This window comes from Grampus griseus, assembly GCF_964374135.1.
Source record: "Grampus griseus genome assembly, chromosome: 6".
Lineage (NCBI taxonomy): Eukaryota > Metazoa > Chordata > Mammalia > Artiodactyla > Delphinidae > Grampus > Grampus griseus.
The window spans coordinates 69,541,186-69,565,479 of record NC_139000.1 but is presented as its reverse complement, the minus strand read 5'-3'; the positions used below and the strand labels follow the sequence as shown (position 1 = coordinate 69,565,479).

The 24,294-nt window shown below is 42.0% G+C and overlaps 2 protein-coding genes, 1 long non-coding RNA gene and 1 pseudogene across 4 annotated transcripts; 3 read left to right on the top strand and 1 right to left on the bottom strand.

Moving 5' to 3' along the window:
• The first annotated feature begins 4,495 nt into the window (after positions 1 to 4,495).
• Positions 4,496 to 5,178, top strand: LOC309823846 (interferon omega-1-like; annotated as a pseudogene). The gene has a single exon. The product of its transcript is annotated as an interferon omega-1-like (transcript).
• A 6,820-nt stretch (positions 5,179 to 11,998) lies between these two features.
• Positions 11,999 to 15,085, bottom strand: LOC309824107. Its single transcript, XR_014296893.1, has 3 exons — positions 14,677 to 15,085; positions 13,834 to 13,901; positions 11,999 to 12,072 (listed from the first exon to the last, which is right to left on the bottom strand). It is a non-coding gene; the product is annotated as an uncharacterized lncRNA (long non-coding RNA).
• Positions 15,086 to 15,370: 285 nt separating this feature from the next.
• Positions 15,371 to 15,883, top strand: LOC309824567 (interferon alpha-13-like; the record flags this gene model as incomplete). The annotated part of the gene is made up of 1 exon (XM_082657521.1): positions 15,371 to 15,883. One exon carries the CDS (start codon positions 15,371 to 15,373, stop codon positions 15,881 to 15,883), a length of 513 nt encoding a protein of 170 aa, XP_082513647.1.
• Positions 15,884 to 19,556: 3,673 nt separating this feature from the next.
• LOC309823969 (interferon alpha-1-like) lies at positions 19,557 to 20,150 on the top strand (the record flags this gene model as incomplete). Its single annotated transcript, XM_082656664.1, has 1 exon — positions 19,557 to 20,150. Exon 1 carries the CDS (start codon positions 19,581 to 19,583, stop codon positions 20,148 to 20,150), a length of 570 nt encoding a protein of 189 aa, XP_082512790.1. The 5' UTR covers positions 19,557 to 19,580.
• Between the last annotated feature and the right edge of the window lie 4,144 nt (positions 20,151 to 24,294).

Below are 24,294 nucleotides of genomic sequence, written 5' to 3'. Positions count from 1 at the left end.
CATGCGATAGCACAGAGTTCTCCCATAAGGATGTGGCCACTAGCAGTGTCCCCAGCACTGATACCACAGCAGCCTGCGGAGTCTTGGAAGGGACGAGGGTTACCTCAGTGCCAGCTGCAAACTTGTCTTGTCCTTAGGACCCAGCAAGTAATCACAGAGCAGGGAAGGATATTCCTGGGGACAATGCAATCCAAGGAATTTCTTACATTCCATCATGATGTCTTTGCCCCTTTGAAAGACAAACAAAATAAAACATGCTTGAATAGAAGGGACACAGGCAGGGATTTTAATATATTTAGCAACAACTGGGGTAGAGCCTTTCCAGCAGGGCAGGTATCAGTAACATGCACACTGGAAGGTCACAATTTCTAAAAGCAACAAAGAGCTAAGTGGAAATTCATTTATTTAATTTAGGCACTTTGGAAAGAGGACACTGATGGATCAATCATCTTTCTATTCTTTCCAGTTGGTGCATACAGCACTGAGTAGGTACTTTTAAAGTCAGAAGGACATTTAGAGGTTTGGAAACCTTCCTAAGGATTAGGGTCCTAAAACAAGCAGAAACCACTCCTATATTACTGCTAAAAATATCATTTTATTAACAAATGAGTTTTTAAATAATATTTTTATTTCAATTCTTCAGTATTATGATGTTTTAATGGGCTGAGGCTAGAAATTTAAAGAAAGACAACTATACAAGGCCATGAAGGTGACTCTGGAGTTCAAGCCAGACTCTCCCTGCTAAGGAGCCCATTAAAAACCTTCACTGCTTCTGTCTAAGAAGCGCGTATGCTCTTCCGTCTTGGTCATACATAAGGCCTCTTCGGTACCCACATCTTAACCAACAGTTGGAACAATAAAGAGTAGAGATTCTTACTTGGACTCTACCAGTAAACAAATGGATGTCCAGCCTGGACTGTAGGTGAGAAATGGAGGTGTCTTCATTGAGATTGAGAACAGCAGGCTGACCTGAGGAGGTCTCCTGGGAAATCAGTGAGGTCCTTGTTGACTGGAAACAAATGACAACATAAGAGCTGGGAGTTCAGTTTTTTTGGAGGACTTACTGAGGACTATAGCCTGGAGGACAGCCTCTCAGTCAGCTCTGACGAACGGCTCCAGGACAGAATGGGGATGTCAGTATATATGTGATTGTGGTGAAGAGGATACGTGCAATCAAGGACACATCTTGGGAGAAGGTTGCTGCTAGTCATGAGGAGCATTTGTCACTATTAATGCTTTTAGTGCTTTTCTAAGTATGAGAAGTTGCAAAAAATTGAATTCATAGAATTTCTCAGGAAATTATCTAACTACCTGCAGGCCTATTCTGTCAGTTTTCCCAGAGCAGAGAGTGCCCCATTCCTGATCTCTACCCTGAACTCCTGTCAGGGCGTGTTGGGGTAAGGGACTGCTGTGGCTAATGACTTTATTCTTGTAGAACCAGATGGTGAGTGACTTTTTAGTTGTCATCCTGAAGGAGAAACGTCAGAGTTCACATGGCTAGAAATTGTTAGGTGCTTTTTTTTTTTCTTAAACTCACAAGAAAACTCAAGCGTTAAAAATACGTAGATTCCAGGGGTCAGCTCTTCTAGGGTTAATAAAGTTATTTTACCATATTTCATTGAAGAGATCACTCACGAAATCTTACACTTGGCAGTGCGTGGCTTGTGTGATCTCAGTTCCCTCACCGGGGATTGAATCGGGGCCACGGCAGTGAGAGTGCCGGATCTTAACCACTAGGCCACTAGGAAACTTCCTTTTTTTTCAATAGGCAGAAAAATCTATTCCCTTCTAACTACTTAATAGTGATTTTGTCTATTTTGATTAGAACTTAAAGTCAGTTCAGTGGACTCAGACCACACCTCATGTAGCCCTACAAAACCACAGACAGTAACCCTTTGGCATCTTAAGTGGAATAAGGGTCCTTTGTCATCTCACTGTCCTCTGTCTGCTTATTTCGTTGGTTCCTAAATATCATGTTCATGTGCAGTCTTCACTTTCTTTAATGGGTGCTTTCAGACAAATCATTGTAAGCACCCTAAGGTTTGCCCTTGTATCTTGGGTACATTTGGAACAGTTCATTCGTCCAGATTTATATTTCTCTCCAGTTGTATAAGTGAATTGGATCCAATAGGGTTATTGAGAGTGTTGAGTTAATTTCTTTTTCTATTTTCTGGCTGTGCCATGGGACATGCGAGATCTTAGTTCCCCGACCAGGGATCGAACCTGTGCCCCCAGAAGTGGAAGCTCGGTGTCTTAACTACTGGACTGCCAGGGAAGTCGCTAAATTTTAAAGAACTTAGAAAGTGGCTAGTCCATTAGTAGCAAGCAATAAAATTCAGTTCTTACTTTTTAATATCACGATTCCTATTAACCAGATAAGATCAGGATCTTTTGGAATCATCTAATTCCCTTCCTTTAATTCTGGTTTTCTTAAAGTACCCTTCTCATTGCCTGAATGCATATATCACCTAGACGGATGCTCAGCAAGACGGATCTTGCTGATCCTCCCAGACAGGGTTAGTGTTCTAGCAATTGGGGTTCTGGTTGCCAGTCACTTGTGAGCTGGTGGGTGTGACTTCTTCCTTCTCTCCTCAAAACTGATCATTCATGGATTAAATGAAAGAAAAATGAGGGAGCTGGTCTTGCGAAGCTGAAGGCCATCAACTGACCCAGGATTTGGTCTTTTCTGAGCTTCTGGCAGAAGCAACCATGTTCCTGTCTTTCTGTTTTTCACATTGGCCTCATCCTTCTCCTCTGACGTAGCCTCCTCTCCAACTGTGCTGCACTCAAGTTAGCTAAATTAGAATCCGGCATTGTGTCGGGGGGAAATCACTTCCCTTCTTTCACATTCATGACATTCAGACTCACATTTGTTTTCTTTATGCCCACAAGACAGCTGTCGACTTTTACTTTCTAGGACAGTTGCAGTGATAAACAAAAAATCTAAAGTTTGAAAATGATAGAGACTGGAGCCCCTTTGCCTTTCTTTACCTCCCTTTATTGTTCTTACTTCATCATGAATTAGAACTAATGCAGGAGCAGCGAGGCAAATCTTGTCCAATAAGTCACTAAGTGAATAAAAGTGACAAAAACTTTAAATGAAAAATTACACACAAGTAAAGGAAAGAAGGCGATTTCTCTCTGACCTAATCCTGGGCCTCGCTGCCCTGCATTCTCAGAGGGAGACAGAGACAGAGGAAGGGAGAAGCCCACTGGCATCAACTGACTGAATGAACAACTGAACCTCACTGGTTTCTGTGACATAAGCTTTAACGAGAGACAACACCGTCGCTGAATTCTCTGCCCCCAGCTCAGAAACTTTGAGCATAACAAGTGTTGACTAGTTTTAGTAAAAGAGTTGAATAATAAAATTTGTATTTGGCAAAATAAAAATTATGTGTCTACTCAGGGTAAAATGATTAGAATTGGGTAACTCCTCCACCACCTTAGAGAAAACACACTTTTGCTCTCAGCATCTGAGGGCTGCTGACACTTCTGATACCTGAGGACATGGGTCAGGAGGGGAGGAGGTCACCACTGAGGACTAGGGTCCTTCACACAAACACTCCGGGGGCAAGGGTGAGGGTCCTGGAAGATGAATTATTTTCCCAACAAATAAACAAGCCCCTCCACAGATAGGAGATTGTAAAGTCCTCGGGATGTGGTGAGCCTGCCCTCAGGGTGGGAGTCCAGGTTAGGAAGGGGACTCTGTCACTCTAGAGGAGAGGGTGTAACTAGATGTGATCTCTCCCTTGTGACTGAGGTGCTGCTGGGGAAATACAATTGTCTTGGAATTAGGATCTCCACACCCATATTCTCCTGAAAAGAACCAGGATTCCTGGTGGGGGTACTGGCCCAGCCTGTGGAGGACTATAGGTCTCCAGTAAGAAAATGGTGGAAAGAAAGGACAATATCTATAATAGTCCTCACCTCGTGGTCCCCTGAAGCATGACCACATGGACGTGAAGGAACATGTTCTAGAAGGAAAGGAAACATGGGAGAAGCTCATGGACTCATAATAATCAGCCTCTTCTCTAAATCAAACACTAAACAAAACCCATCTTTTGTTTCAAACAGCTTATGCCAGAGTGATCTGGTAAATCCCTAAGCAAATACAGAAAGCATATGGCTGAGAGAGCCTGCCTTCCTAGGTAAAGTAAGAGGTAAAAATGGAACCTAAGATAAGGGCTAAATATTTCTTCCTGGAACAGAGAAGACCAACATTTATGCATGAAAGAGATATAGAATGTGCGTATTTACAAACCTACATCACTTCTGACTTTAAGACGAAAACCTTTCTCATTTCATTAATAAATATCCATTTGGATGGGCACATCTGAAATTACTGGGAAAATTAAACTTCTTGCAAAATTAATAGTTTAGAATGATGACATCTTCATAGACCATACTGAGAAGATATAAGTGAAAATCAAAAAAAGGAAGTAAAAGGGTATAGAAATGTTTAGAAAATGAAAATTACTGTGTTCCCTATTTAATGGCCTTGCTTAGAAAGAATGTCATCACAGAACCTACCGCCAAGGTTCCCCCGGACGCCCTCTCAGCCAGGCCAGCAGCAGCCTCATTTGCCCCATGGCCTTCGTGCTCTCTCTACTGACCGCCCTGGTGGTGTTCAGCTACGGCCCTGGTGGATCTCTGGGCTGCGACCTGTCTCAGAACCACGTGCGGATTAGCAGGAAGAACTTCATGCTTCTGGGCCAGGTGCGGAGAATCTCCCCTCGCTTCTGTCTGAAGGACAGAAAAGACTTCGGTTTCCCCCAGGACATGGTGGATGGCAGCCAGCTCCCGAAGGCCCAGGCCACCTCTGTCCTCCACGAGATGCTCCAGCAGGTCTTCCGCCTCTTCCACACAGAGCGCTCCCCTGCCGCCTGGGACACCTCCCTCCTGGACAAACTCCGCACTGGACTCCATCAGCAGCTGGAGGACCTGGACGCCTGCTTGGTGCAGGCGATGGGAGATGAAGAAACTGCCCTGGGAGTGACGGGCCCTACACTGGCCGTGAAGAGGTACTTCCAGGGAATCCACCTCTACCTGAAAGAGAAGAAATACAGTGACTGTGCCTGGGAACTTGTCAGAGTGGAAATCATGAGATCCTTGTCTTCATCAACCAACTTGCAAGAAAGGATAAGAATTATGCATGGAGACCTGGGGTCACCTTGAAATGATTCTCATTGACTAAGATGCCCTATCACCCTTGCACACATGTCTTTAGTCATTTCAGAAGGCTCTTATTTCAACTTTAATCACAGAATTTATTGTATTAATTCAGCTACTACTTTGTCAGTAGTGATAAGCAAGTATATGTTAAAATTATTCAGCTTCAGGGGATCAGTCCCTAAGCAATGACTACCCTGTTATTTATTTATTCCGTTTATTTGTTTATTTATTTATTTATGTATCTTATTTTTATATTTTCATATCAATATATTTATACTTACATTGTATTAAAATTTAGAAAATATTCACCTTTCCATTTCATTAAATTTGCATTTTGTTTTATTTATTAAATTCTTACGAGAGAAAACTTCTTGAGTTTTTTAAGTTCTGAAACCTACATTCTTATCTTTTTCTGTGTAAATTTATTTCAGACTAGTATTGGTCCATTTTGTCCTTTGGAACAGTCCTACCACTTTCATTTCAGGAAATGCTTGTCAAAAGGTGGCATTCCATGGAATTGAGGGAAGTCCTGGAAATTATGGAGAATGGTTAGTCCTGATGTCATAGGTGTAACTGATTTATACCACCAGGAAAGAGTGGTCGGTGCAAATACCTGTGGGAAGGAGTCATCTCCTCGAGGGAAGCTGGTGACATATGGTGTTGACTGGCCAATCCTGGCACCTTCCTCTCACCTTCTCCCCGGTCCTGTTTTACTGAACCATTCATCCCTTACACATAACTTCAGACCCTCCACCTCACTGACCAGCTACACAGCTGCTCTGGTTCTGTGCAGGTTTCCAGCTTCAAGGTTTCTGTTAGAGTGAAAGCCACAGGAAGAGAGCACAAGTGAAAGGAGAGTTCTAGGATTTTCAAAACCTCTATGAGAAGGAGCCAGGGTTCATGGCACTGGATCCCAGCTCTGCTATTAATAGCAGTGTGACCTTGACAAATAACACAATCACTAAGCTCCCTAGTTTCCTCATCTTTAATATGGGGACAGTAGTAGTATTTTTTCATAGGATTATTCTCAGGATACAGTGAGTAAATATACACAAGAGGCATAAAAGTGTGTCTGTCAGAAATAATCAGGACTGTTAGAGTCACAGAGTGGCTACCATCGGGGAGGAGAAGGAGAGCTGCTCTGAGGTAGCAACTGGAAAGCAACATAAGAAACATGCTAGGTCCTGGGCAAAATCTATTACGTTTAACTTGGGTGCTAGTTTCACAATGTATTCAGTGTGTGAAATTTCCCTGTGCTGTATGTTGAAGATACTTGCAATTTCTGTGTATTACACTTCTTTTTTTTCAAAACAATAAATTTATTTATTTATTTACATTTTATTTTTGGCTGCATTGGGTCTTTGTTGCGGCGAGTGGGGGCTACTGTTCCTTGCCGTGCGCAGGCTTCTCATTGCGGTGGCTTCTCTTGTCACGAAGCATGGACTCTAGGCACGCGGGCTTCAGTAGTTGTGGCACACTGGCTTAGTTGCTCCGCGGCTTGTGGGATCTTCCCGGACCACGGCTTGAACTCGTGTCCCCTGCATTGGCAGGCGGATTCTTAACCACTCTGCCACCAGGGAAGTCCTTGTGTATTCTACTTCTGAAAGATATTCTGGGAATTAGTAAAAATTCTTTGAGAAAGAAGGATCAGTAGAAAATACTTGGATCTACTTTAAAAATGAATAATATGGACATAACAGAGACCTCAAATAATGTAAAAAGTCACATTTTTCATTAATAATGTTTGTTGCTTCTTTAGTATGAGAAAGGCACAAAATAGCTTGTGAACTCTTTCATTTTGGGGGCTTTCAGCAGCAACGCAGAAGCAGGAAGAAAAAAGCAGGAGCTATGAAAGGTAAGGTTCTGCTCTCTAATCCTGGGCTCTCCCGGGTTTGATCTTAGTTCTCTTCTCCGTACAGTCCCAGGTCTATAATTGCTGGCAATGTCACCTCCTAGAGCCTGTACTCTCAGAAAATAATGGCCCCCCAGAGGAGAGACTCAGAGCTAGAAAGCAAAGAAGTCAGGACCTGGGACACTTCTAACCCAGGCTCTGCTCGTCCATGTGAAAGCTGGGCCATGACGCTTACCCATCAAGTGACAGTGTGAGACGTGGTGGAACAATGACTGTTTTGGGGGCAAAATTTTGGGTAATGACTCAGACAACTTAACCTCCCTAAGTTTCATAGTCTGTGTCTGGGAGAGTCCCAGGATTGTTGTGATGATTGCCTGGGGCAATGTGTGTGAAAGAGCTTTGAAATGACACTGCTCTACACACATGGACCTTACTATTAGTGTCATTGAACCTCTGACCTCGAATTCTAGTTCCTGGGCATTAATCTTGAAAGAATCTCTTCCCAGTAGAACAGTCTGCTCAGTATGTTCCACTCTCTCTTTGCTTCCACTCTCCCTAGACACACCCAGGCTCCTATTTTTGGTTTGCAGAGCTCACCTGAAAGGCACTCATGTGACACCAGCCCCACCCTCTCTTCAGAAAGGTGATTCATATCTTCTGTCATCTCAGGCATCCCTCTTGCTAGCTGGCCCTGTGGAATTCCAGGGTCCTAGTCCAGCAAGAGGTTGACACGAGGGAGTCCCACTGGGAACAGATTATGGAAGGAAGCCTTGGGGTAAGGCATCTTCTGAAAACAAAATGGTCTCTCTCAAAAACAGCAAAGTTCATTCTTCACAAGTAAATCGTTTCTTCTAAAAAAGAGTGTTTTCTTTTGTCTCTGCTGCATTTGGGGGAAGGATGCAGTAGTCCAGGAACTGGGTTTAGGGAAAGGAAGAGGTTCTCCAGTTCTGATTGAGAGCTGACTTTGAGTGTTTGAGGCAGAGGAAGGTTAGGGAGAGAGTCTGACAGTGGCCTTGCACACCCTCTACCATCTCAGCCACCTTCATTTGTGTCATGATGAACACAGCCCTTCACAAAGCAAATACAAAAGCATAGGAATTTGACAAATGCTGAGGGGCTTTACAAATTGAGAAAATCCATTAAAGAACGAGTCTCAGGAACTGGACTTCCCAGTCCTTCCCCTTCTCCATCATGATACTGATCTGTAAACAGCCGTGGGTTGGAATGTTTCGGGTTACACAGGCACATAGATTCCCAAATGTCCCAATCAGCCTCTAGGAACAGAGACAAGAAACTTCACATATTCCCCAAAACAGCACTGGAATTTGGCATTCCTGAGGTCTCAAGTTCAGAAGGAAATGGAACAAACCAGAGGACCCCAAATATTTTGATGGAGAATAACTTTCATCTAACTCCAAGGCCTTCTTGCGTCCTGATGAAGGCTGGGCAAAGCAGCTCAGCTCCCCAGTTCTCAATTTAGCCTTAATGAAAGTGTACAGCTGAGGACTTTTCGCCTTTCCTTTCTCATGGGACAGGCTCTGCAGCAGCAGGGATGCAGAACTCCTGGCCATGTTTGTGGTTGAGCAAGCAGGGACAAGAGGAGGCCAAAGGGGAGGCAGAGCAGTATAGGGTCGTAGCAAACCTGGGAGTGGAACTGCATAGTCTTATCAGGCTTAGGAAAGAGATCTCCATCTACATCAGGTACCGTAGCACTCAGCTCACTCTCCAGCTACACTTCTTATTCCCACCCAGTAACCTGCACACTGTTAGGGACATCATTGGTCCTCAGAGTTGTTAATAAAAGCGATAAGTGTAATAAGCTGAACATAGTTGTGTCAGTAAAAGTGTTTGAAAATGACAGTCTTGCTGCATCTTCTCTTGTGGGTTACTCTTGTCTTCTCAGGTGACCAGTAAATTCGTTAGCTCGGCATCTCCTTAGTCTTCCTTCGGCTTCATGCATGACTTAGGGCAATTGTTTTCTTTTTCCTACAGTACAGTTTTCTCAGCTTTAGAATAGGGATAATGAGACTACTATATTCCATTCAACATACCATCACATGTTATATGCTCTATATCATGAGAATATAACAAGTCATAAACTTATCTTAAGTGAGCAGATTATTTTAAGCACCAGGGACATATTAAACAAAGCAATGATAGTTGTTATAGTGACAGGTATGCACAAAGGAGTAAAAGCCATTATTTCATGTCCACTCAAAAGATACATAGTTTTTTAAGTTTTTTTTGATGTGGACAATTTTTAAAGTCTTCCTTGAATTTGTTACAATATTGCTTGTTTTTTTTTTATGTTTGGGTTTTGTGGCCCTGAGGCATGTGGGATCTTAGCTCCCCTACAAGGGATCGAACTCACGCCCCCTGCATTGGAAGGAGAAGTCTTAACCACTGGACCGCCAGGGAAGTCCCCAGAAGATATTGATATAATGCCATATTTGTGCCTGAGCTCATAATTTTTTATGAGCTCATTACTGAGCTCATAATTTTGTTATGCAAAAATTCTACCTCTGTGAATTAAAATAGGATCATCTTTTTAAGTATTGTGCAAAGCATACAAACACATTTTTAAATTCTACGAGCAAATGCAATATTCTCACAGATGTACCAAACACTAGATTACAAATACCCATGGATCTCTAGTGGGCATCAAAACAAAATGCAGTCAGTGCATTGGCACAGAAGATATTTATCAATATTAAGTAGAAAGTAATATGTTAAATTTAAATTTACATCATGCTGAAATTAAAAGCATTTTGATGCAGATTACAAATTTTTATGCAATTTATCCATATAAGATGACATTTTGAAGTAGTGAATAAAACTCTCCAATGAAAAACCCTGATTATATATATAAAGCTGAATACTTTATCGATGAAGCCTTAAGGGTCTTCTAAGACCCTTGCTTAAAACATATGAGAGGAAAAAAAATCTTGAAAATTGAGATTAATTTCTTAAGATACTTACTAGGTCATAAGATATTGCCAATAAGCTACATCTTACTGAGGTTAGAGATCAACGTGAAGCAGCCTTGGCTGACATGTGCGAAGCATCAGATACTTGTTATTATACCCGCCATTTTAAAGTCTGACGCTCATCTGCTCTCCCTGTCACCACCGTCCTCTGCTTTTCTGCCCCTCCTTCTCTCCTTCCTTTGTTGACTCCACACTCTCATCTTAGGGAATTGGTGTTCCTCAACGATCTATGCTAGTCCCACACTTCAACTTCTCTGCACATATAGTCTCAACCTCCCAAATAGTTCCAAACGTCCTCTCTATGACTGTTGACTTCCATATGCATGTCTTTACCCAGGGTCACATCTCCAAACAAATGTCATTAGCTCCAAACCCTCATATTTACCTGCTACCCTAGATAATCTCCACACATGGCCAAACTTGACCAGCATGTAATTACCTGGCAAACTCCTGCAGACCCCTGGGATGCCAGCTTACCAACTGCTCTTGCAGATGCTTTCCCTGATCCATGCAAGCCCACATACTCCCAAGAACCTGTACTTTCCCTGTCACAGCATTAGCATTCCTTTCATTGAACACCTAGTTACCCATATCCCCACCAGACTGCAAGCTCTGTGACAGCGGGCAATGTGTCTACTATTTTCATTGCACCTGGCACCCACCACAGTGCCAACAATACAAGGGATAGTCACACTTCTTTGTTGAAGTTTAAATTCCATGATTCTATAATATATTTCACAGTTTATTGATCATGCAACTGCTGAAACTGAATCAGCAACCATTAGACATGCTTTCTCCGAGAAAGAACAAGTAAAAGAGAATAGCTCCAGCTGCTATAACCTGTCATAATGCCTTGTGCTTCTCCTTCATAACCTAGAAAGGGTTTCAAGCTAATTTTTTACTCTTTAATGCCTGTCTTCTCTGACAGAGTGCTCCATTAAGAAAGTAATATCTTTGTTTTATCTACCAATATATTAAAAAACACAAGTAAAATCCTGAAAGCAGAGATACTTCAAAATATTTTAAGGACCAATGAAATGAATAAAACTATTTATGTTCCTGTTGGATTTTAAGGCAGATTAAAGGTTTAAGGACACTCTGATTTTCTTTAAGAGTATGAGTTAAACCTAACACTTAAAATATACCTTTTGCACCCCCAAAGCAAAGGAAAACAAGACACAAAGCTGACCATATCATAATATGAAGAATAAATTTGGTAAATATAACAATCATCATAGAGAAATAAATTCTAATTATTACAAATTAAAAATAAATTTTCTCCCCATTCAAAAGTATTGTTCCACTTACTGTTGAAGAACAATGTCCTGAGAAGACTCGATGCATTTACAACTGAATCAGAAGAAAAGTCATTGAACTCAGTGAATATGGACGCACTAGAGGCCACCTCTAAGCAGAGAAGACTCCATTGTAGAAGATTGGGTCCGGGTCTCCTTTTCCCACTCCTGCGTTCTCTGAGGTTGAACATACAGGGAAAGCACACTCTGATTTTCACGCCTTAACTTCCACTCTCATATTGTCCTGGGCACAGCAGCTGTGGACTTTCTTTTCAGATCGAGCCTGGTCCTTTGGAAGTTCTTCAAAGTCAGGCTGGAGTCCTCATTGCCCAGCAGGGTCTTTTCCTCTCCATCTCCTGCACCAAACTAGTCTCCAGATCTGCCCACTGTTGATCAAGCCCACTGAGGAATTTCAGCTGTTTGTGCTGAAGACGATGGAGAAGTGCTGTATCGTCTCATGGAGAATGAGGCGGCCTGAGCGTTTGGGAACTGGCTGTCAGCCAGCTGGTGCTGATGGAACCTGAAAACCTTCTTGTCCTTCAGGCAGGAAAACAAAGAAGATTCTCCCTGTTAGGGGCAGGACTGTGAGGGTCTCCTGCTTTGGCAGGCTGTGGTTCTGGGCCAGGTGACAGCTAATGTTGCAGACAGGGCTGGAGAACATCATCCTGGGTGTCCTCAGTGAGGAGGGTGGCAGGCCCCGGTGAGCCTGGTGATGCAGGTGTCTGGCTGTGGGAGCCTGTATCCAGCTGCTGTGGGTACCTGCCTGCAAAGGAGATTCTTAAATAAGCCATTTATGGGCAACATAGAATGTCACAACTTCAATTCTTTTATTACACTGGAAATTAAACACACTCCTGGAACATGAAAGAGTATCAATCCAATAGGATGTATTCATCTAAATGAGACCCAAGGTTGAAATAAAAACCTGCGTCTCAATATATCTCTTTTTCAGTTCTAATACGAATACTTAGAGGTTTGACCCTGTACTCTGTTTTGCCACTTCTTAAATTGCACCAAAATACAACTAGCCTCACCTCTCTGCATTCTCCTCTAAAGGGACTCATACATCAGATTTAAATTCTTCCACATTTCTTTACAGGACCATAGCTCACATTTTCTGAAAGTTTACAGATAATGGTGACATAAAAATGAACAGCAAGGGTGAATTCATGCAGTTCTCTTCATTCCGTCACCAGAAATGTTCTGACTGCGTATATATGTGACAATGCGCTTGGCAATGTGGATTCCAGGAAAGTGAGGCAGGGATGGTGACTGCCCTCCAGGGAGCAGGGAGGACAGACTTTAGAGGCAGGATTAGGATGAAGGAAGCACCACGGGCTCAGTGCAGCTGAGGGCCAGTGCTCAGAGCTGATGAAGACGAGGGCCTGGGAGCAGCAGAAGGCTCCACTCTGACAAAAATCTGGGGCTCCTGAATTTAAATGACATCAGATTTTCATTTCATCTTTTAAAAAATGGAGACACCGTTAGTTGTGGTCACACAAGACATTGCCGAGATCAAATAAAATAAAGTTTGCAAAGTACAGGCTGAGAATTTGAACAGAGTGAATGATAGAAGGCTTTTGTATTAATATAACAAATGGAAACCTCTATAGTCCACCCTCAGCCCAGCAAAGAGAAGCTCTGACTACAGGTTCCTTAACACTCAGCGGTCTGCATGTTGAGGCCCCCAAATGCAAACTCTAGGAGAGGGATTGCCTGTAGGCCTGCGAAGGAGTAGAGACCTAGTCTCCACCCTTAGAGCAGTGCCCCGTACATTAAGGAGAGAAATCCCACGGCACCTGAGGCACTTTGCAGCATCTAAGAAAGTGTTTTGACCTCTTCCCCACAAGAAAAAAAAAAAAAGCCTGCTCTGTGACTAGTATAAATGAGATAAATAGTCCTTTTCCTCACCTTATTTTGTTTCAGACCACCTCTGGTGTTAATTTTTAAGACACAGATTAAATTATACCTTAAAAAGAAACACATAACCTCAGAGAAAAAGATCAGATTTGTGGTTACCATAGCCAAGGGGGTGTGAGTTGAGAAAATCAGATGAAGGCAGTCAAAAGGGTTTTTTCTTCCTTTAAAAAAAGACATTAAAATAATGTTGTAGAGACCAGGAAAATGGTAAGAAATATATATATGGGGGAGAGATGATGAGAATTAAAGCATTCCTAGATTTTCAGCCATGGAACAGCACAATACTCTAATTCAAAAGCTATTTCCTGGGTTAGCATTAGGGCAACGTTAAGCTAGTACTTCTCTTAAGCACCAATGGTAAGAAGGCACCAAATCTAAGTCATCAAGATAAAGGATGTTTTAATGCAACATTTTAAAATGAAACTTAATCCCAAAATATGCACGAGGAACAAAATATAAAACTTTTAAGTAAAGAAATGAAGCTGACCTCCATTTGCATGGCCCTGACAGTCTTACAAAGTAAGCCTTCATGATGTAAATGAAATCTGGGCAAATTCCACTTAGTGTATAAAATTCCTACTAAAGAAAAATGAAAAAGTCTGACCTGCTAAACGTCCTCAATTGCTTGTACACACCAACTCTTCTTTCTAACCTTATAGTCAAGGTGAGGTCCTGGGAAAGACATTTCAGGAACATGAGTTAAAAATCAGTTAAGACTATCACGGGGTCATTAGAAATTGTCAAACATGGTAATTCCCTCAATTAAAAACAAGCAAAAAAGTAATCTTGACAATATTAATGAGTTGGCTTCCATTAAAGATAGAAAAGTAAAACTATATTAAATACTTGGGGCTTCGCCGGTGGCGCAGTGGTTAAGAATCCGCCTGCCAACTCAGGGGACACGGGTTCGAGCCCTGGTCTAGGAAGATCCCACATGCCGTGGAGCAACCAAGTCCATGTGCTGCTACTACTGAGCCTGTGCTCTGTGCTGCTACTACTGAGCCTGTGCTCTGAAACCCGCGAGCCACGACTACTGAAGCCTGCGCACCTAGAGCCTGTGCTCCTCAACAAGAGAAGCCACCACAATGAGAAGTCTGCACACCGCAATGAAGACTGCACCCAGCCTAAAATAAATACACCCAGCCTAAAATAAATAAACAAATAATTAATTATATTAAATACTTACTTTAGTAGAAAGACAATATAGTTTAAATAAAGTTTAATAAAATGCTATATTTTAATATGAAAATATATTTTAATATTCTATGCTTAATATTGAAAATATTTTAACATAAATTTATAAAAATATCAAACATTTAAAATATTTAATTTAAATATCATATGAATTAAGTTAAATATAAAATTAATTTTAAAATGTAAAAAATAAAAGGCTGTGAGTTTTTTTTAATATTCCTACTTTTCAGATACTCAATACTTTCTCGCTCACTTTAACGCTGTATCCTTGAAAGACTCCATGAAGTCCCAGAGAATCTACAGGGGCGCTCAGCTCCCGCGTCCTCGGCCCCGGTGGTGGCCGCGCGCCGACTCACCCCTCAGGGCGTCCCCAACACCGTCCTGTCGTCCCATCGCCGCCGCCGCCGCGTTCCCCTTTCTCTGGGCCTTCGCTGTCTCGCGCCAGAAACCAGCCCGAATCGGAAAAATCGGCTCCCCTTTCTCTGCGGCTGGGAATCGCTCTGATTTCCCACCTCAGACCGCTCAGAAAAAGGCTTCTTTCCCAAAAATTGCCTCGCTCAAGTTTCTGTGAGAAAATAAAGCGCAAAACTCAGGGGAAGCCTGAAAATGCACGGTTCTTGTTCCCAGCCACACAAAAATGTCTCTGGCGAGGCCGCGACAATACTTCCTCTTCAACGCTCAGCACCGAGCAAACCAAGGTGTTTCGCGTATGCTGATTATTAAAGCAGCCTCAGGGACTACTTTTCGCCCTGTCTCTCGAGCTGCAGGAGACAGCTGCAGACGGCAAACTCAACAGTCGGCGTTTCCCAAACAAACCCTGCGCCCTCTACCGGCCACCTAGGGAAGGACGCTGTCCACAGTTCCAGGGAAGGAAGCTTCCCACTCATTAATTGTTTGGCGGTGCCCACGCCTCTCCTGGCGGCCGTCTAGTGAATCACCCTTTCTTAATGGCCCAGATCTATTTGCTAGTGGCAGGAGTGCTGCTCTGCTCTATCCCTGCTTACTCTCTTGGCTGGAACTTGCCTAGAAGCCATAGGCAGGAAAACAAGGACGTCTTCCAACATTTGGAACAGTTGCAAAGAATCCCCTCTCAGTGGTGCCTAAAGGACAGAACCGACTTCAAATTTCCTTGGAAAAGAGAGAATATCACCCCAATCCAGGTGACTCAAGGCACCTGTCACCACCATCTGATGCTCCAGCAGATCTTCAACCTCTTCACCACAGAGGACAGCCGTGCTGCCTGGAACAACACCCTCCTCGATAAACTTCTCTCTAGCCTTCATCTGAGGCTGCACCGACTGGAGCAGATGAAAAAAGACAATCTGGATTGTCGAGATTTGGGACGTGCTGCCCGGGAGTATTTCCATGGAATCCATGTCTATCTGAAAGCAAAGGAATACAGCCCCTGTGCCTGGGAGGTTGTCAGAGTGGAAATTAAAAGGTGCCTTTCCCTTATGTAAGAATCCTCAAAGAAATGTCAACAAATACAGAATATTTTTTATACTCGTGACACTTCTCATTCTATTACATTAGTGTTCAAGTCCAAAGCAATCTCGACTTGTGTTTCCTCACAGGCTGAAAAATGTCTGAAAAGAAAATCATGATTTTAAAAAAGGTTTTGACAGAACACAATCTCTTTTCTTGTATAAATAATTTTCTAACGTAATTTAAAAGATCACTTTAAGTTTTGGGAGAGGTATTTGCTATTTTCAACACATGAAGTATAGAAAGGTTTTTTGGATAGTGTGGTGTTAAAGATATTTGTCAGTTAACTTAATGCTGACTGCTGTAACGGGTAAAGAGAATGCTGTCAGGAATTGGATCATAATAGAATCTTATCTTTCCCTGGTATAAGAACACAAGGCAGGCATTCCTGATCAGATGGATGTTCTAAGTTGCTCTCCAAAGAGTGAGTCGGGGACATGGGTACCCCCTGTTTTGTGGATTTTTCCATCATCAACAGGTGACTGCAAATTTTTCTGCAGTATTTGAGGCTATTCCACTCAGTGGTAAAGGGAAAAAGTCTGGTGCATCACATGGGACGTTTTCAAGGGCCAGGACTCTACAGGGCAAGAGCACTTCTGCTCACATTACATGGCCTGGATTTATCCTTGTGGAAATCTCACTGCAAAGAAGTTGGGAAATTATTGGATGATTAATAGACGAGGAGACAAGTTCAGTGCATAAGACCACTTTTCATCTTTACACTATTTGTCCTAATGAAGTTCTGGGTGGGGTGGAGGGGAACAACTAATGTTCTTGCTTGCACACACTTCATTAAAAAACAATCTGACCCACAGAGAAAGAGAAATATCATTTATATGTGGAATCTAAAAAAAAGGATACAAATGAACTTAGTTACAATACAGAAACGGTCCAGTTCTGGTGAAAGCCTGCTTCAGGTCTCACACTGCAGAGTTCTCCTTGTATCATCATACAGCAGGAGAGGGAGGCATTTATCTCTGACCTCGTTGATAAGGGCACTAATTCCATCGTGAGGCCTCCATCTTCACACCCTAATCAAGTCCCAAAGGGCCTGCCACCTGATACCATCACTTTGGGGGTTAGGACTTCCAAATATGAATTTTGTGGGGATGGAAACATTCAGACCACAAAGGGCATTGAAGGCTACATGTCTTGGCATCCAGAAGAGAGAATATATTCATGTAAATAAAGAAGAATGAGCCATTTACCAGGCCAAAAGAGCAGACCGAGGACTCAGAATCCAAACTCTTGATTTCCAACCTGCAGTAATGCTTTAATTATTATGTGTCAAAATTTGGAAATCAAACTGAAATGGACCCCATCGTCCCTTGAAAGGGAATGAAGACACAGGAGGAAAAGGATCATTCATCAGTCTTTGTGAGGAGTCTCCAAAGAATCTCAGGATATAGGTAGTCATTGCCACATCCGTAAAGACCCACCGAAGAGTAACGTGGTTAATTGTCTGGTTGCTGTGACCTGTGTGAATCAGGGAGACTTTGAGTTCAGATACGTGGCTCTGTATGTGACATCAAGCTGGTTATTTTCTGTCATGACCTAATAGAGGACAAATTAGTGACGAGGCCATCCTCCTGAGTTTAATAGAGTGCCGGGCAACGGCTGAAAATTGTGCTGCTCTTACAACTTGAATCCCCAGAGCCATAGGCACCTTAAAGGAAAGAGAATCCTAGTGGTTTTAGCAACAAACTCAGTAGGCATGACTGATACCAGTAGGAGTAGAGTGGGAATACCAGCCACTGTCTATTATAATCCCAGCAAATACGACCGTGATAAAGGAAAATAGCTTGGTCATTCGTAACTGCCTTCCAGTGGGAGGAGACCATCTGAGAAACTGCTTTCGTTAAAAGTACCTGTTCGGGCTTCCCTGGTGGCGCAGTGGTTGAGAGTCCGCCTGCCGATGCAGGGGACACGGGTTCGTGCCCCGGTCTGGGAAGATCCCTCATGCCGCAGAGCGGCTGGGCCCGTGAGCCATGGCCGCTGAGCCTGCGTGTCCGGAGCCTGTGCTCCGCAATGTGAGAGGCCAAAACAGTGAGAGGCCCACGTACCGCAAAAAAAAAAAAAAAAAAAAAAAAAAAAAAATTACCTGTTGCGTGATTACACTGGGCCTGGTGCCGAGGATACCACAGAGAATACGACAGAGTCCAGTTGCTACAGAGCTGATTTGCCACAGATAGTCACATACCTATTATTTATTGAAAGATCGGTATTAGAGGGGGCTGAGGCCACAGAACATCCACTGCAAAATAAAAGAATTCATGATCAGAGTTGAAAGTGAATTCTTTCCATGATACCAATTAACATTTATCCAGTTCTCAATTAATTACAAAGATGGTTTTCTTTTGTTTGAAAAGAATAGGCTTGGATTGGAACCTCTGACAGTCCTTTGGGGAATCTGAAATTCAATGCAAAAATACAGAGAAAGATTCAAATCGATGATGATTCCTAAATCATCTGGGAGCAGATCGCTCCCACGGGTACAAACAGTAGTTGTTAGGGGTGCGAACAAATCTTAGCTACTACAATGGTGGGTGGCACTCCAAAGCTCAACCCTATCCAACCCTACCCTTTGTATTCATTTTTCTCTTTGGGTTTTCTTGTGTATGAGACGAGAGGCATTGACATTGAGTGCATGGAAGATACACAATATGCAGGATCAGTGCTACAAGCCATGGTGGCTTGATGTTTCATTACAGGACTTTCTCTCCATCATATGCTTGAACTCAAAGTCATAATGTGAGAGGTGCCCTCTGCTTACTTATGAGGTGTCCTTGTCTGTCTTGTGGATTTTGCTTATGTTTGAGCCTCAGTGTGATGTGGGCATCGGGAATTAAGCACAAATAGGTTGTATTTTATTATTTAATTCTAAAAAAGTTATCTAGGAGATCAATAATTACGTCTAGTCCTAAAGAGAAAAAGTTGTTGACAATATCTAGAGGAATATCTAGCAGCTAGTGAAGTTAGAAATCATTTTATGGTATGAATCAAAACTAAGAATTACTTAAAAATAAATGTTAAGAAAATCATTTAAATTTTCAATGTTTTTAGCAGTTTTGATAGATTTTTAAATATATCTATACATTGGTATTCTTATGAAGTATTTGTATAAATTTTTATTGAATATGTAGTTTGATACATTCCTATTTATTAAGTAAATGTATTACATTAAAAGTCATTCTGCACACTTAACCAAAATGTTAAATTAATTGCAGTAGCTTTTACAGCTAATTTTTAGCCTAAATATTTTTGTCATACTCACCACTGCTTTGAATAAAAAGAAAAAACTTTTCACTTTCTTTTTCTATTTATAAAGTAGAGGTATGCATGGAGTACATACTGATGTACACAGTATATCTGTGTATCAAAATTTCATAGGGGGGCCATATGGAAAAAAAATATCTAGAAAGGTTCTGTGGGCAGGAGAAGGGGAGGCAAGGATGAAAAACAGTGGTTGAGAAACGCTGCCCTAACCTGTCTGGAGAGTGCAAAATGAAAAGCAAAAACAGAAGTAGAAAGTAAGAGGGAACATTCAGAAAATGGAAACCAATTCGCTCCCATTTAAGACCCAGGCCTGAAGGAAGGTCTTCAGAGAACCTAGAGAGCAGGGTTCACAGAGACCCCACCTCAGCCAGGCCGGCAGCATCTGCAGGGTCCCCGATGGCCCCAACCGTGTCCTTACTCCTGGCCCTGGTGCTGCTCAGCTGCCACTCCAACTGCTCTCTGGGCTGCGACCTGCCTCAGACCCACAGCCTGGCTAACACGAGGGCCCTGATGCTCCTGCGACAGATGAGGAGAATCTCCTCCTTCTCCTGCCTGAAGGACAGAAATGACTTTGGATTCCCCCGGGAGGCGTTTGGAGGCAACCAGTTCCAGAAGGCTCAAGCCATCGCTGTCGTCCATGAGATGATCCAGCAGACCTTCCAGCTCTTCAGCACAGAGGGCTCGGCTGCTGCTTGGGATGAGACCCTCCTGGACAAGTTCTGCACTGCACTTTATCAGCAGCTCACTGACCTGCAAGCCTGTCTGATGCAGGAGGCGGGGCTGGAAGGGACTCCCCTGCTCAAGGAGGACTCCATCCTGGCTGTGAGGAAATACTTCCACAGAATCACTGTCTATCTGCAAGAGAAGAAGTACAGCCCTTGTGCCTGGGAGATTGTCAGAGCAGAAGTCATGAGATCCTTCTCTTCATCAACGAACTTGCAAGAAAGACTCAGGAGGAAGGAATGACACACACCTCGTTCAACCTGAGAAATGATTCTCACTAACAAGACCACACTTCCACCTGTGCTGCCATGTCAAAGACTCTCATTTCTGCTCTCATCATGCCCTGAATTGAATTAATTTGTCCAGTGTTTTCAGGAATATTAAGCAACATGATGTTCTACTCTACAGGCACTCGTCCCTCATAGATGCCCATGCTGATCTATCTACTTACTTATCTACTTAAATATTTATCTATTTTAATATTTATTTCACTATTTATAAAGATTTAAATTATTTTTATTTACATAATATTATGTGCATGTATACATTGTGGTTAAGAGAATAAATATATACTTTGTATTAACTCAGTTTATGAGTTTTCTTTGTGCATTAAATTCTTACTAGAGAAAACTTCCTGTTTTGTTTATTTTCTTTAAAAAAGAAACACCAAGGGGCTTCCCTGGTGGCGCAGTGGTTGAGAGTCCGCCTGCCAATGCAGGGGACACAGGTTCGTGCCCCGGTCTGGGAAGATCCCACATGGTACGGAGCGGCTGGGCCCGTGAGCCATGGCCGCTGAGCCTGCGCGTCCGGAGCCTGTGCTCCGCAATGGGAGAGGCCAAAACAGTGAGAGGCCCGCGTACCACTAAAAAAAAAAAAAGAGAAAGAAACACCAAGCCTGAATGTGCAACCTGATGAAAGAATGTATGTTACAATTCCTTGACCCATCATTACGATTTTCACGTTAGAAATAAAAATAGACTGCTTCTAGCCAGGTCGTGTGTTGCCCTCAGGACCTAGACGTGAACATAACTAATCCAATTCTGCTTTGGGTAACTTTGATTTTTTTTTTAAAGGAAAGTAACCTAAAAACAATAATCAGGTAATACAGGGACTTCCTTGGTGGTGCAGTGTTTAAGACTCTGCTCTCCCAATACAGGGGGCCCGGATTCCATCCCTGGTCAGGGAACTAGATCCTGCATGCCACAAGTAAGAGCCCACATGCCGCAAACAACTAAAAGATCCTGAATGCTGCAAGCAAAGATCCCGAATGCCGTGATGAAGATCCTGAAGGCAGCAATGAAGATCCCGTGTGCCACAACTAACACCTGGCACAGCCAAATAGATAAATAAATTTAAAAAATCAGTTAACTCACAATTAAATTTAATTATTTTTAAAATAGTACTAATTTGTAGTAGAAATTAATATCGGTTAAATTTAGTGCTACAGTGAGAAGGTGGGAAAATGGAATTTCCCCAGCAGAAGGTGGATCATGTCATGCGAGGATATAGAAATTAAAGCAGTAGATATTACCTATAGTTAACTAGTAGACATTTCAGTGCAAATGTCCATTGGATACTGGAGATAGCAATTTATAAGCAATTCCATGAAGTGTAAAGCATGGAACAGAAGAAGTGATCAAACAGGAGGAGAGTATCACATGAGAAAAGGACTGAAAATTGAATCCTATGACCTTAACGTTAAAAGTGAGGGAACGCTACAAAGGAAAGCAAGGGGAATGGCCATATGTTAACAGGACAAGAGAGAAAGGTGAGAAGACCATGTCTGAAAGACTGGAACTGCTTAGAAGATTCAATGCATTCGTGAAAACGTAGATGGAAAGTGCTCCTACATTGGGAAAAGAGATGGCATTGGCCACTTAGTGACAGCTTGTTTGGTAGAATTAATCAGCAGAAACCATAGTGGAGAAGGTGGAAGGATGAATAAGAGAAGGGAATGACAATATATACAGAAAATAGGTTTGAGATAGTTGCCGTCTGAATTGGAGGAGAGACATAGGGTGGAACCTAGAATGGATGTGGATTATTTTTTTCTCTGCATTGTTTTCCTTTTTTGAACTATTTTTTGCTTCTGAAGAGATTTCATGGATTTGATGTACTGAAAACTCATATCAATGTTCAAGATTTGATTTACTTTAAATCCTGACATTTAATCACTTACAGTGATAATGTATCATTATTTTGATGAATATGATGTTGAATGTCAGTAAGCTGCTCTGCGCTTGAAACCATCCACTACAAGGGAAACAGATAGAACTGACCTTAGTGAGAGCTGATTTGCTGAAATTAATCAGCAGAACCCATTCTGGAGCAAGTGGAAGGGTAACAAGAGAAGAACTCCCATTGTCATTATTTCACCTGGGGAGTCACTTTACTTCTTTCACTCTCATCATAGTCAGATTTGCATTTGTTTTCCTTTTACCTCAGTACATCAAATGCGAGGACAGCTTTCCAAGAAAGTTGAATGGAGAAGCAAATCAATGATGTATTGCACATTATGGAAAATCATGGTATGGGCCCTTTATGTTTCCATTTTTGCTTCCCTCTTAAGATACTCAACTCAAGATGATAAAGGAAGTAATTCAGTAGTAGCAAGACAACCCCTGCCCAGAAAAATACTAAATGAAAAAGAACGTATAACATTACAAAGACTCTGACACCAGAAAAGCAGAGAAGGCTAATTGTATCTAGCATCCTATGCCCTACATTTTTACCACCCTACGCCTTCACTGTGAGATGGAGAATGATGAACCAAGAGGCTCAGTAGAAATGTACTGAATCATCTAATGATGCTTAATAATTACTTCAATATAAGGCTCTGACGCGAGGTCACTAGAAGCTTCTGATGGGAGGTCTAATGGAAAATCTAAGAATACTCTTTGTTAATAATTATTTGGAATAATTATTATGAACTCTGTACTAATGATAAAATGGTGAACAAGATATAGACCTGTCACCTATGGTGGTTACTTGTCAAACAGGTCTAATAAATCTATTTTCAAGAAGACCAATCCCAAAGGATAAGCCAGCTTCGCTGATATGGAAAATAAAGAGGGCAGAAACAGAGCCCAGGACTAGAAGTAAACACAGCCAACCTCGTAGCAAGATAAATGTAACTCCTCACCCTAAAGGCCAATTTACCTCAGTTCCTTTTACCCCATACATCATGTTCAACTTTCAACAGAAACTTACCATACTAAAAGGTGAAAAACAGAGTTTGAAGAGACAGAGCAAGTATCAGAACTAGACTCATATACAGTAGAGATTTAGAAATGATCAGACCAGGAGTCAAAATGATAGTGATTAAAGTGCAAAGGGCTCTCATGAAGTCATCTATTTATTATTCTACTAAATGTCAGTCATACTATGTATGGTATTTAAAATAGTTTTGTTCATATAATACCATGTTCAACTTTATAGTGTATTCAGTATAATAAAATATGCTTACCTCTATATTGTTTCAAATTATTTTCTTGTTTAATTTATGAAACTCTCCCCCAGATGACATTTGGATTTTTTTTTCTTACAAAAAGAAGTAGCTTTACTTTGCAAGGCATACTGAAACATGGATGATAAATTCTACTCATCATTCTTATCATTCATTTATTTCAGTGGTTTATATTTTATTTTATTTTTTTAAATTTTATTTATTGTTCACAGTGCTCGGTCTTTGTTGCTGTGCGCAGGCTTTCTCTAGTTGTGGCGAGCAGGGGCTACTCTTCGTTGTGATGCGCGGGCTTCTCATTGCGATGGCTTCTCTTGTGGAGCACGGGCTCTACGCGTGCGGGTTTCAGTAGTTGCTGCACGTGGGCTCAGTAGTTGTGGCTCACGGGCTGTAGAGCACAGGCTCAGTAGTTGTGACCCACAAGCTTAGTGGCTCCGCGGCATGTGGGATCTTCCCGGACCAGGGATCGAACCCGTTTCCCCTGCAATGGCAGGCGGATTCTTAACCACTGCACCAGCAGGGAAGTTCCAGGTTATATTTTAAAACTTCATATTTCTATATTGGATATTTGATAGTTCTGAGAATACAGAGGTGAAAAAAGAGAATGCCAAACCTATTCTTCTGGAGAGTTCAGTTTGGAAGAGATAAAAGATATAAAAACAGTAATCATGCTAAATTATTTCAATTAAGTTTCCTATTACAATGAGAGATAGGGAAAAGGGGATTCTCTCACCAGAATCTGGAATGAGGCATCTCAAGAAGGGGAGAAAGCACATGGACTCCATAAAGTGGCCAAGAAACATCTAAAGACAGACTTCCCATTGGAAGCAGCATATGTGGATGTCGTTCCTTAGGAGTAGAGTGTAGAACGAGATGACGACCGAAAGCTCATGAGGACCTTCAACTTTTAAGAGTGAGAAAGAG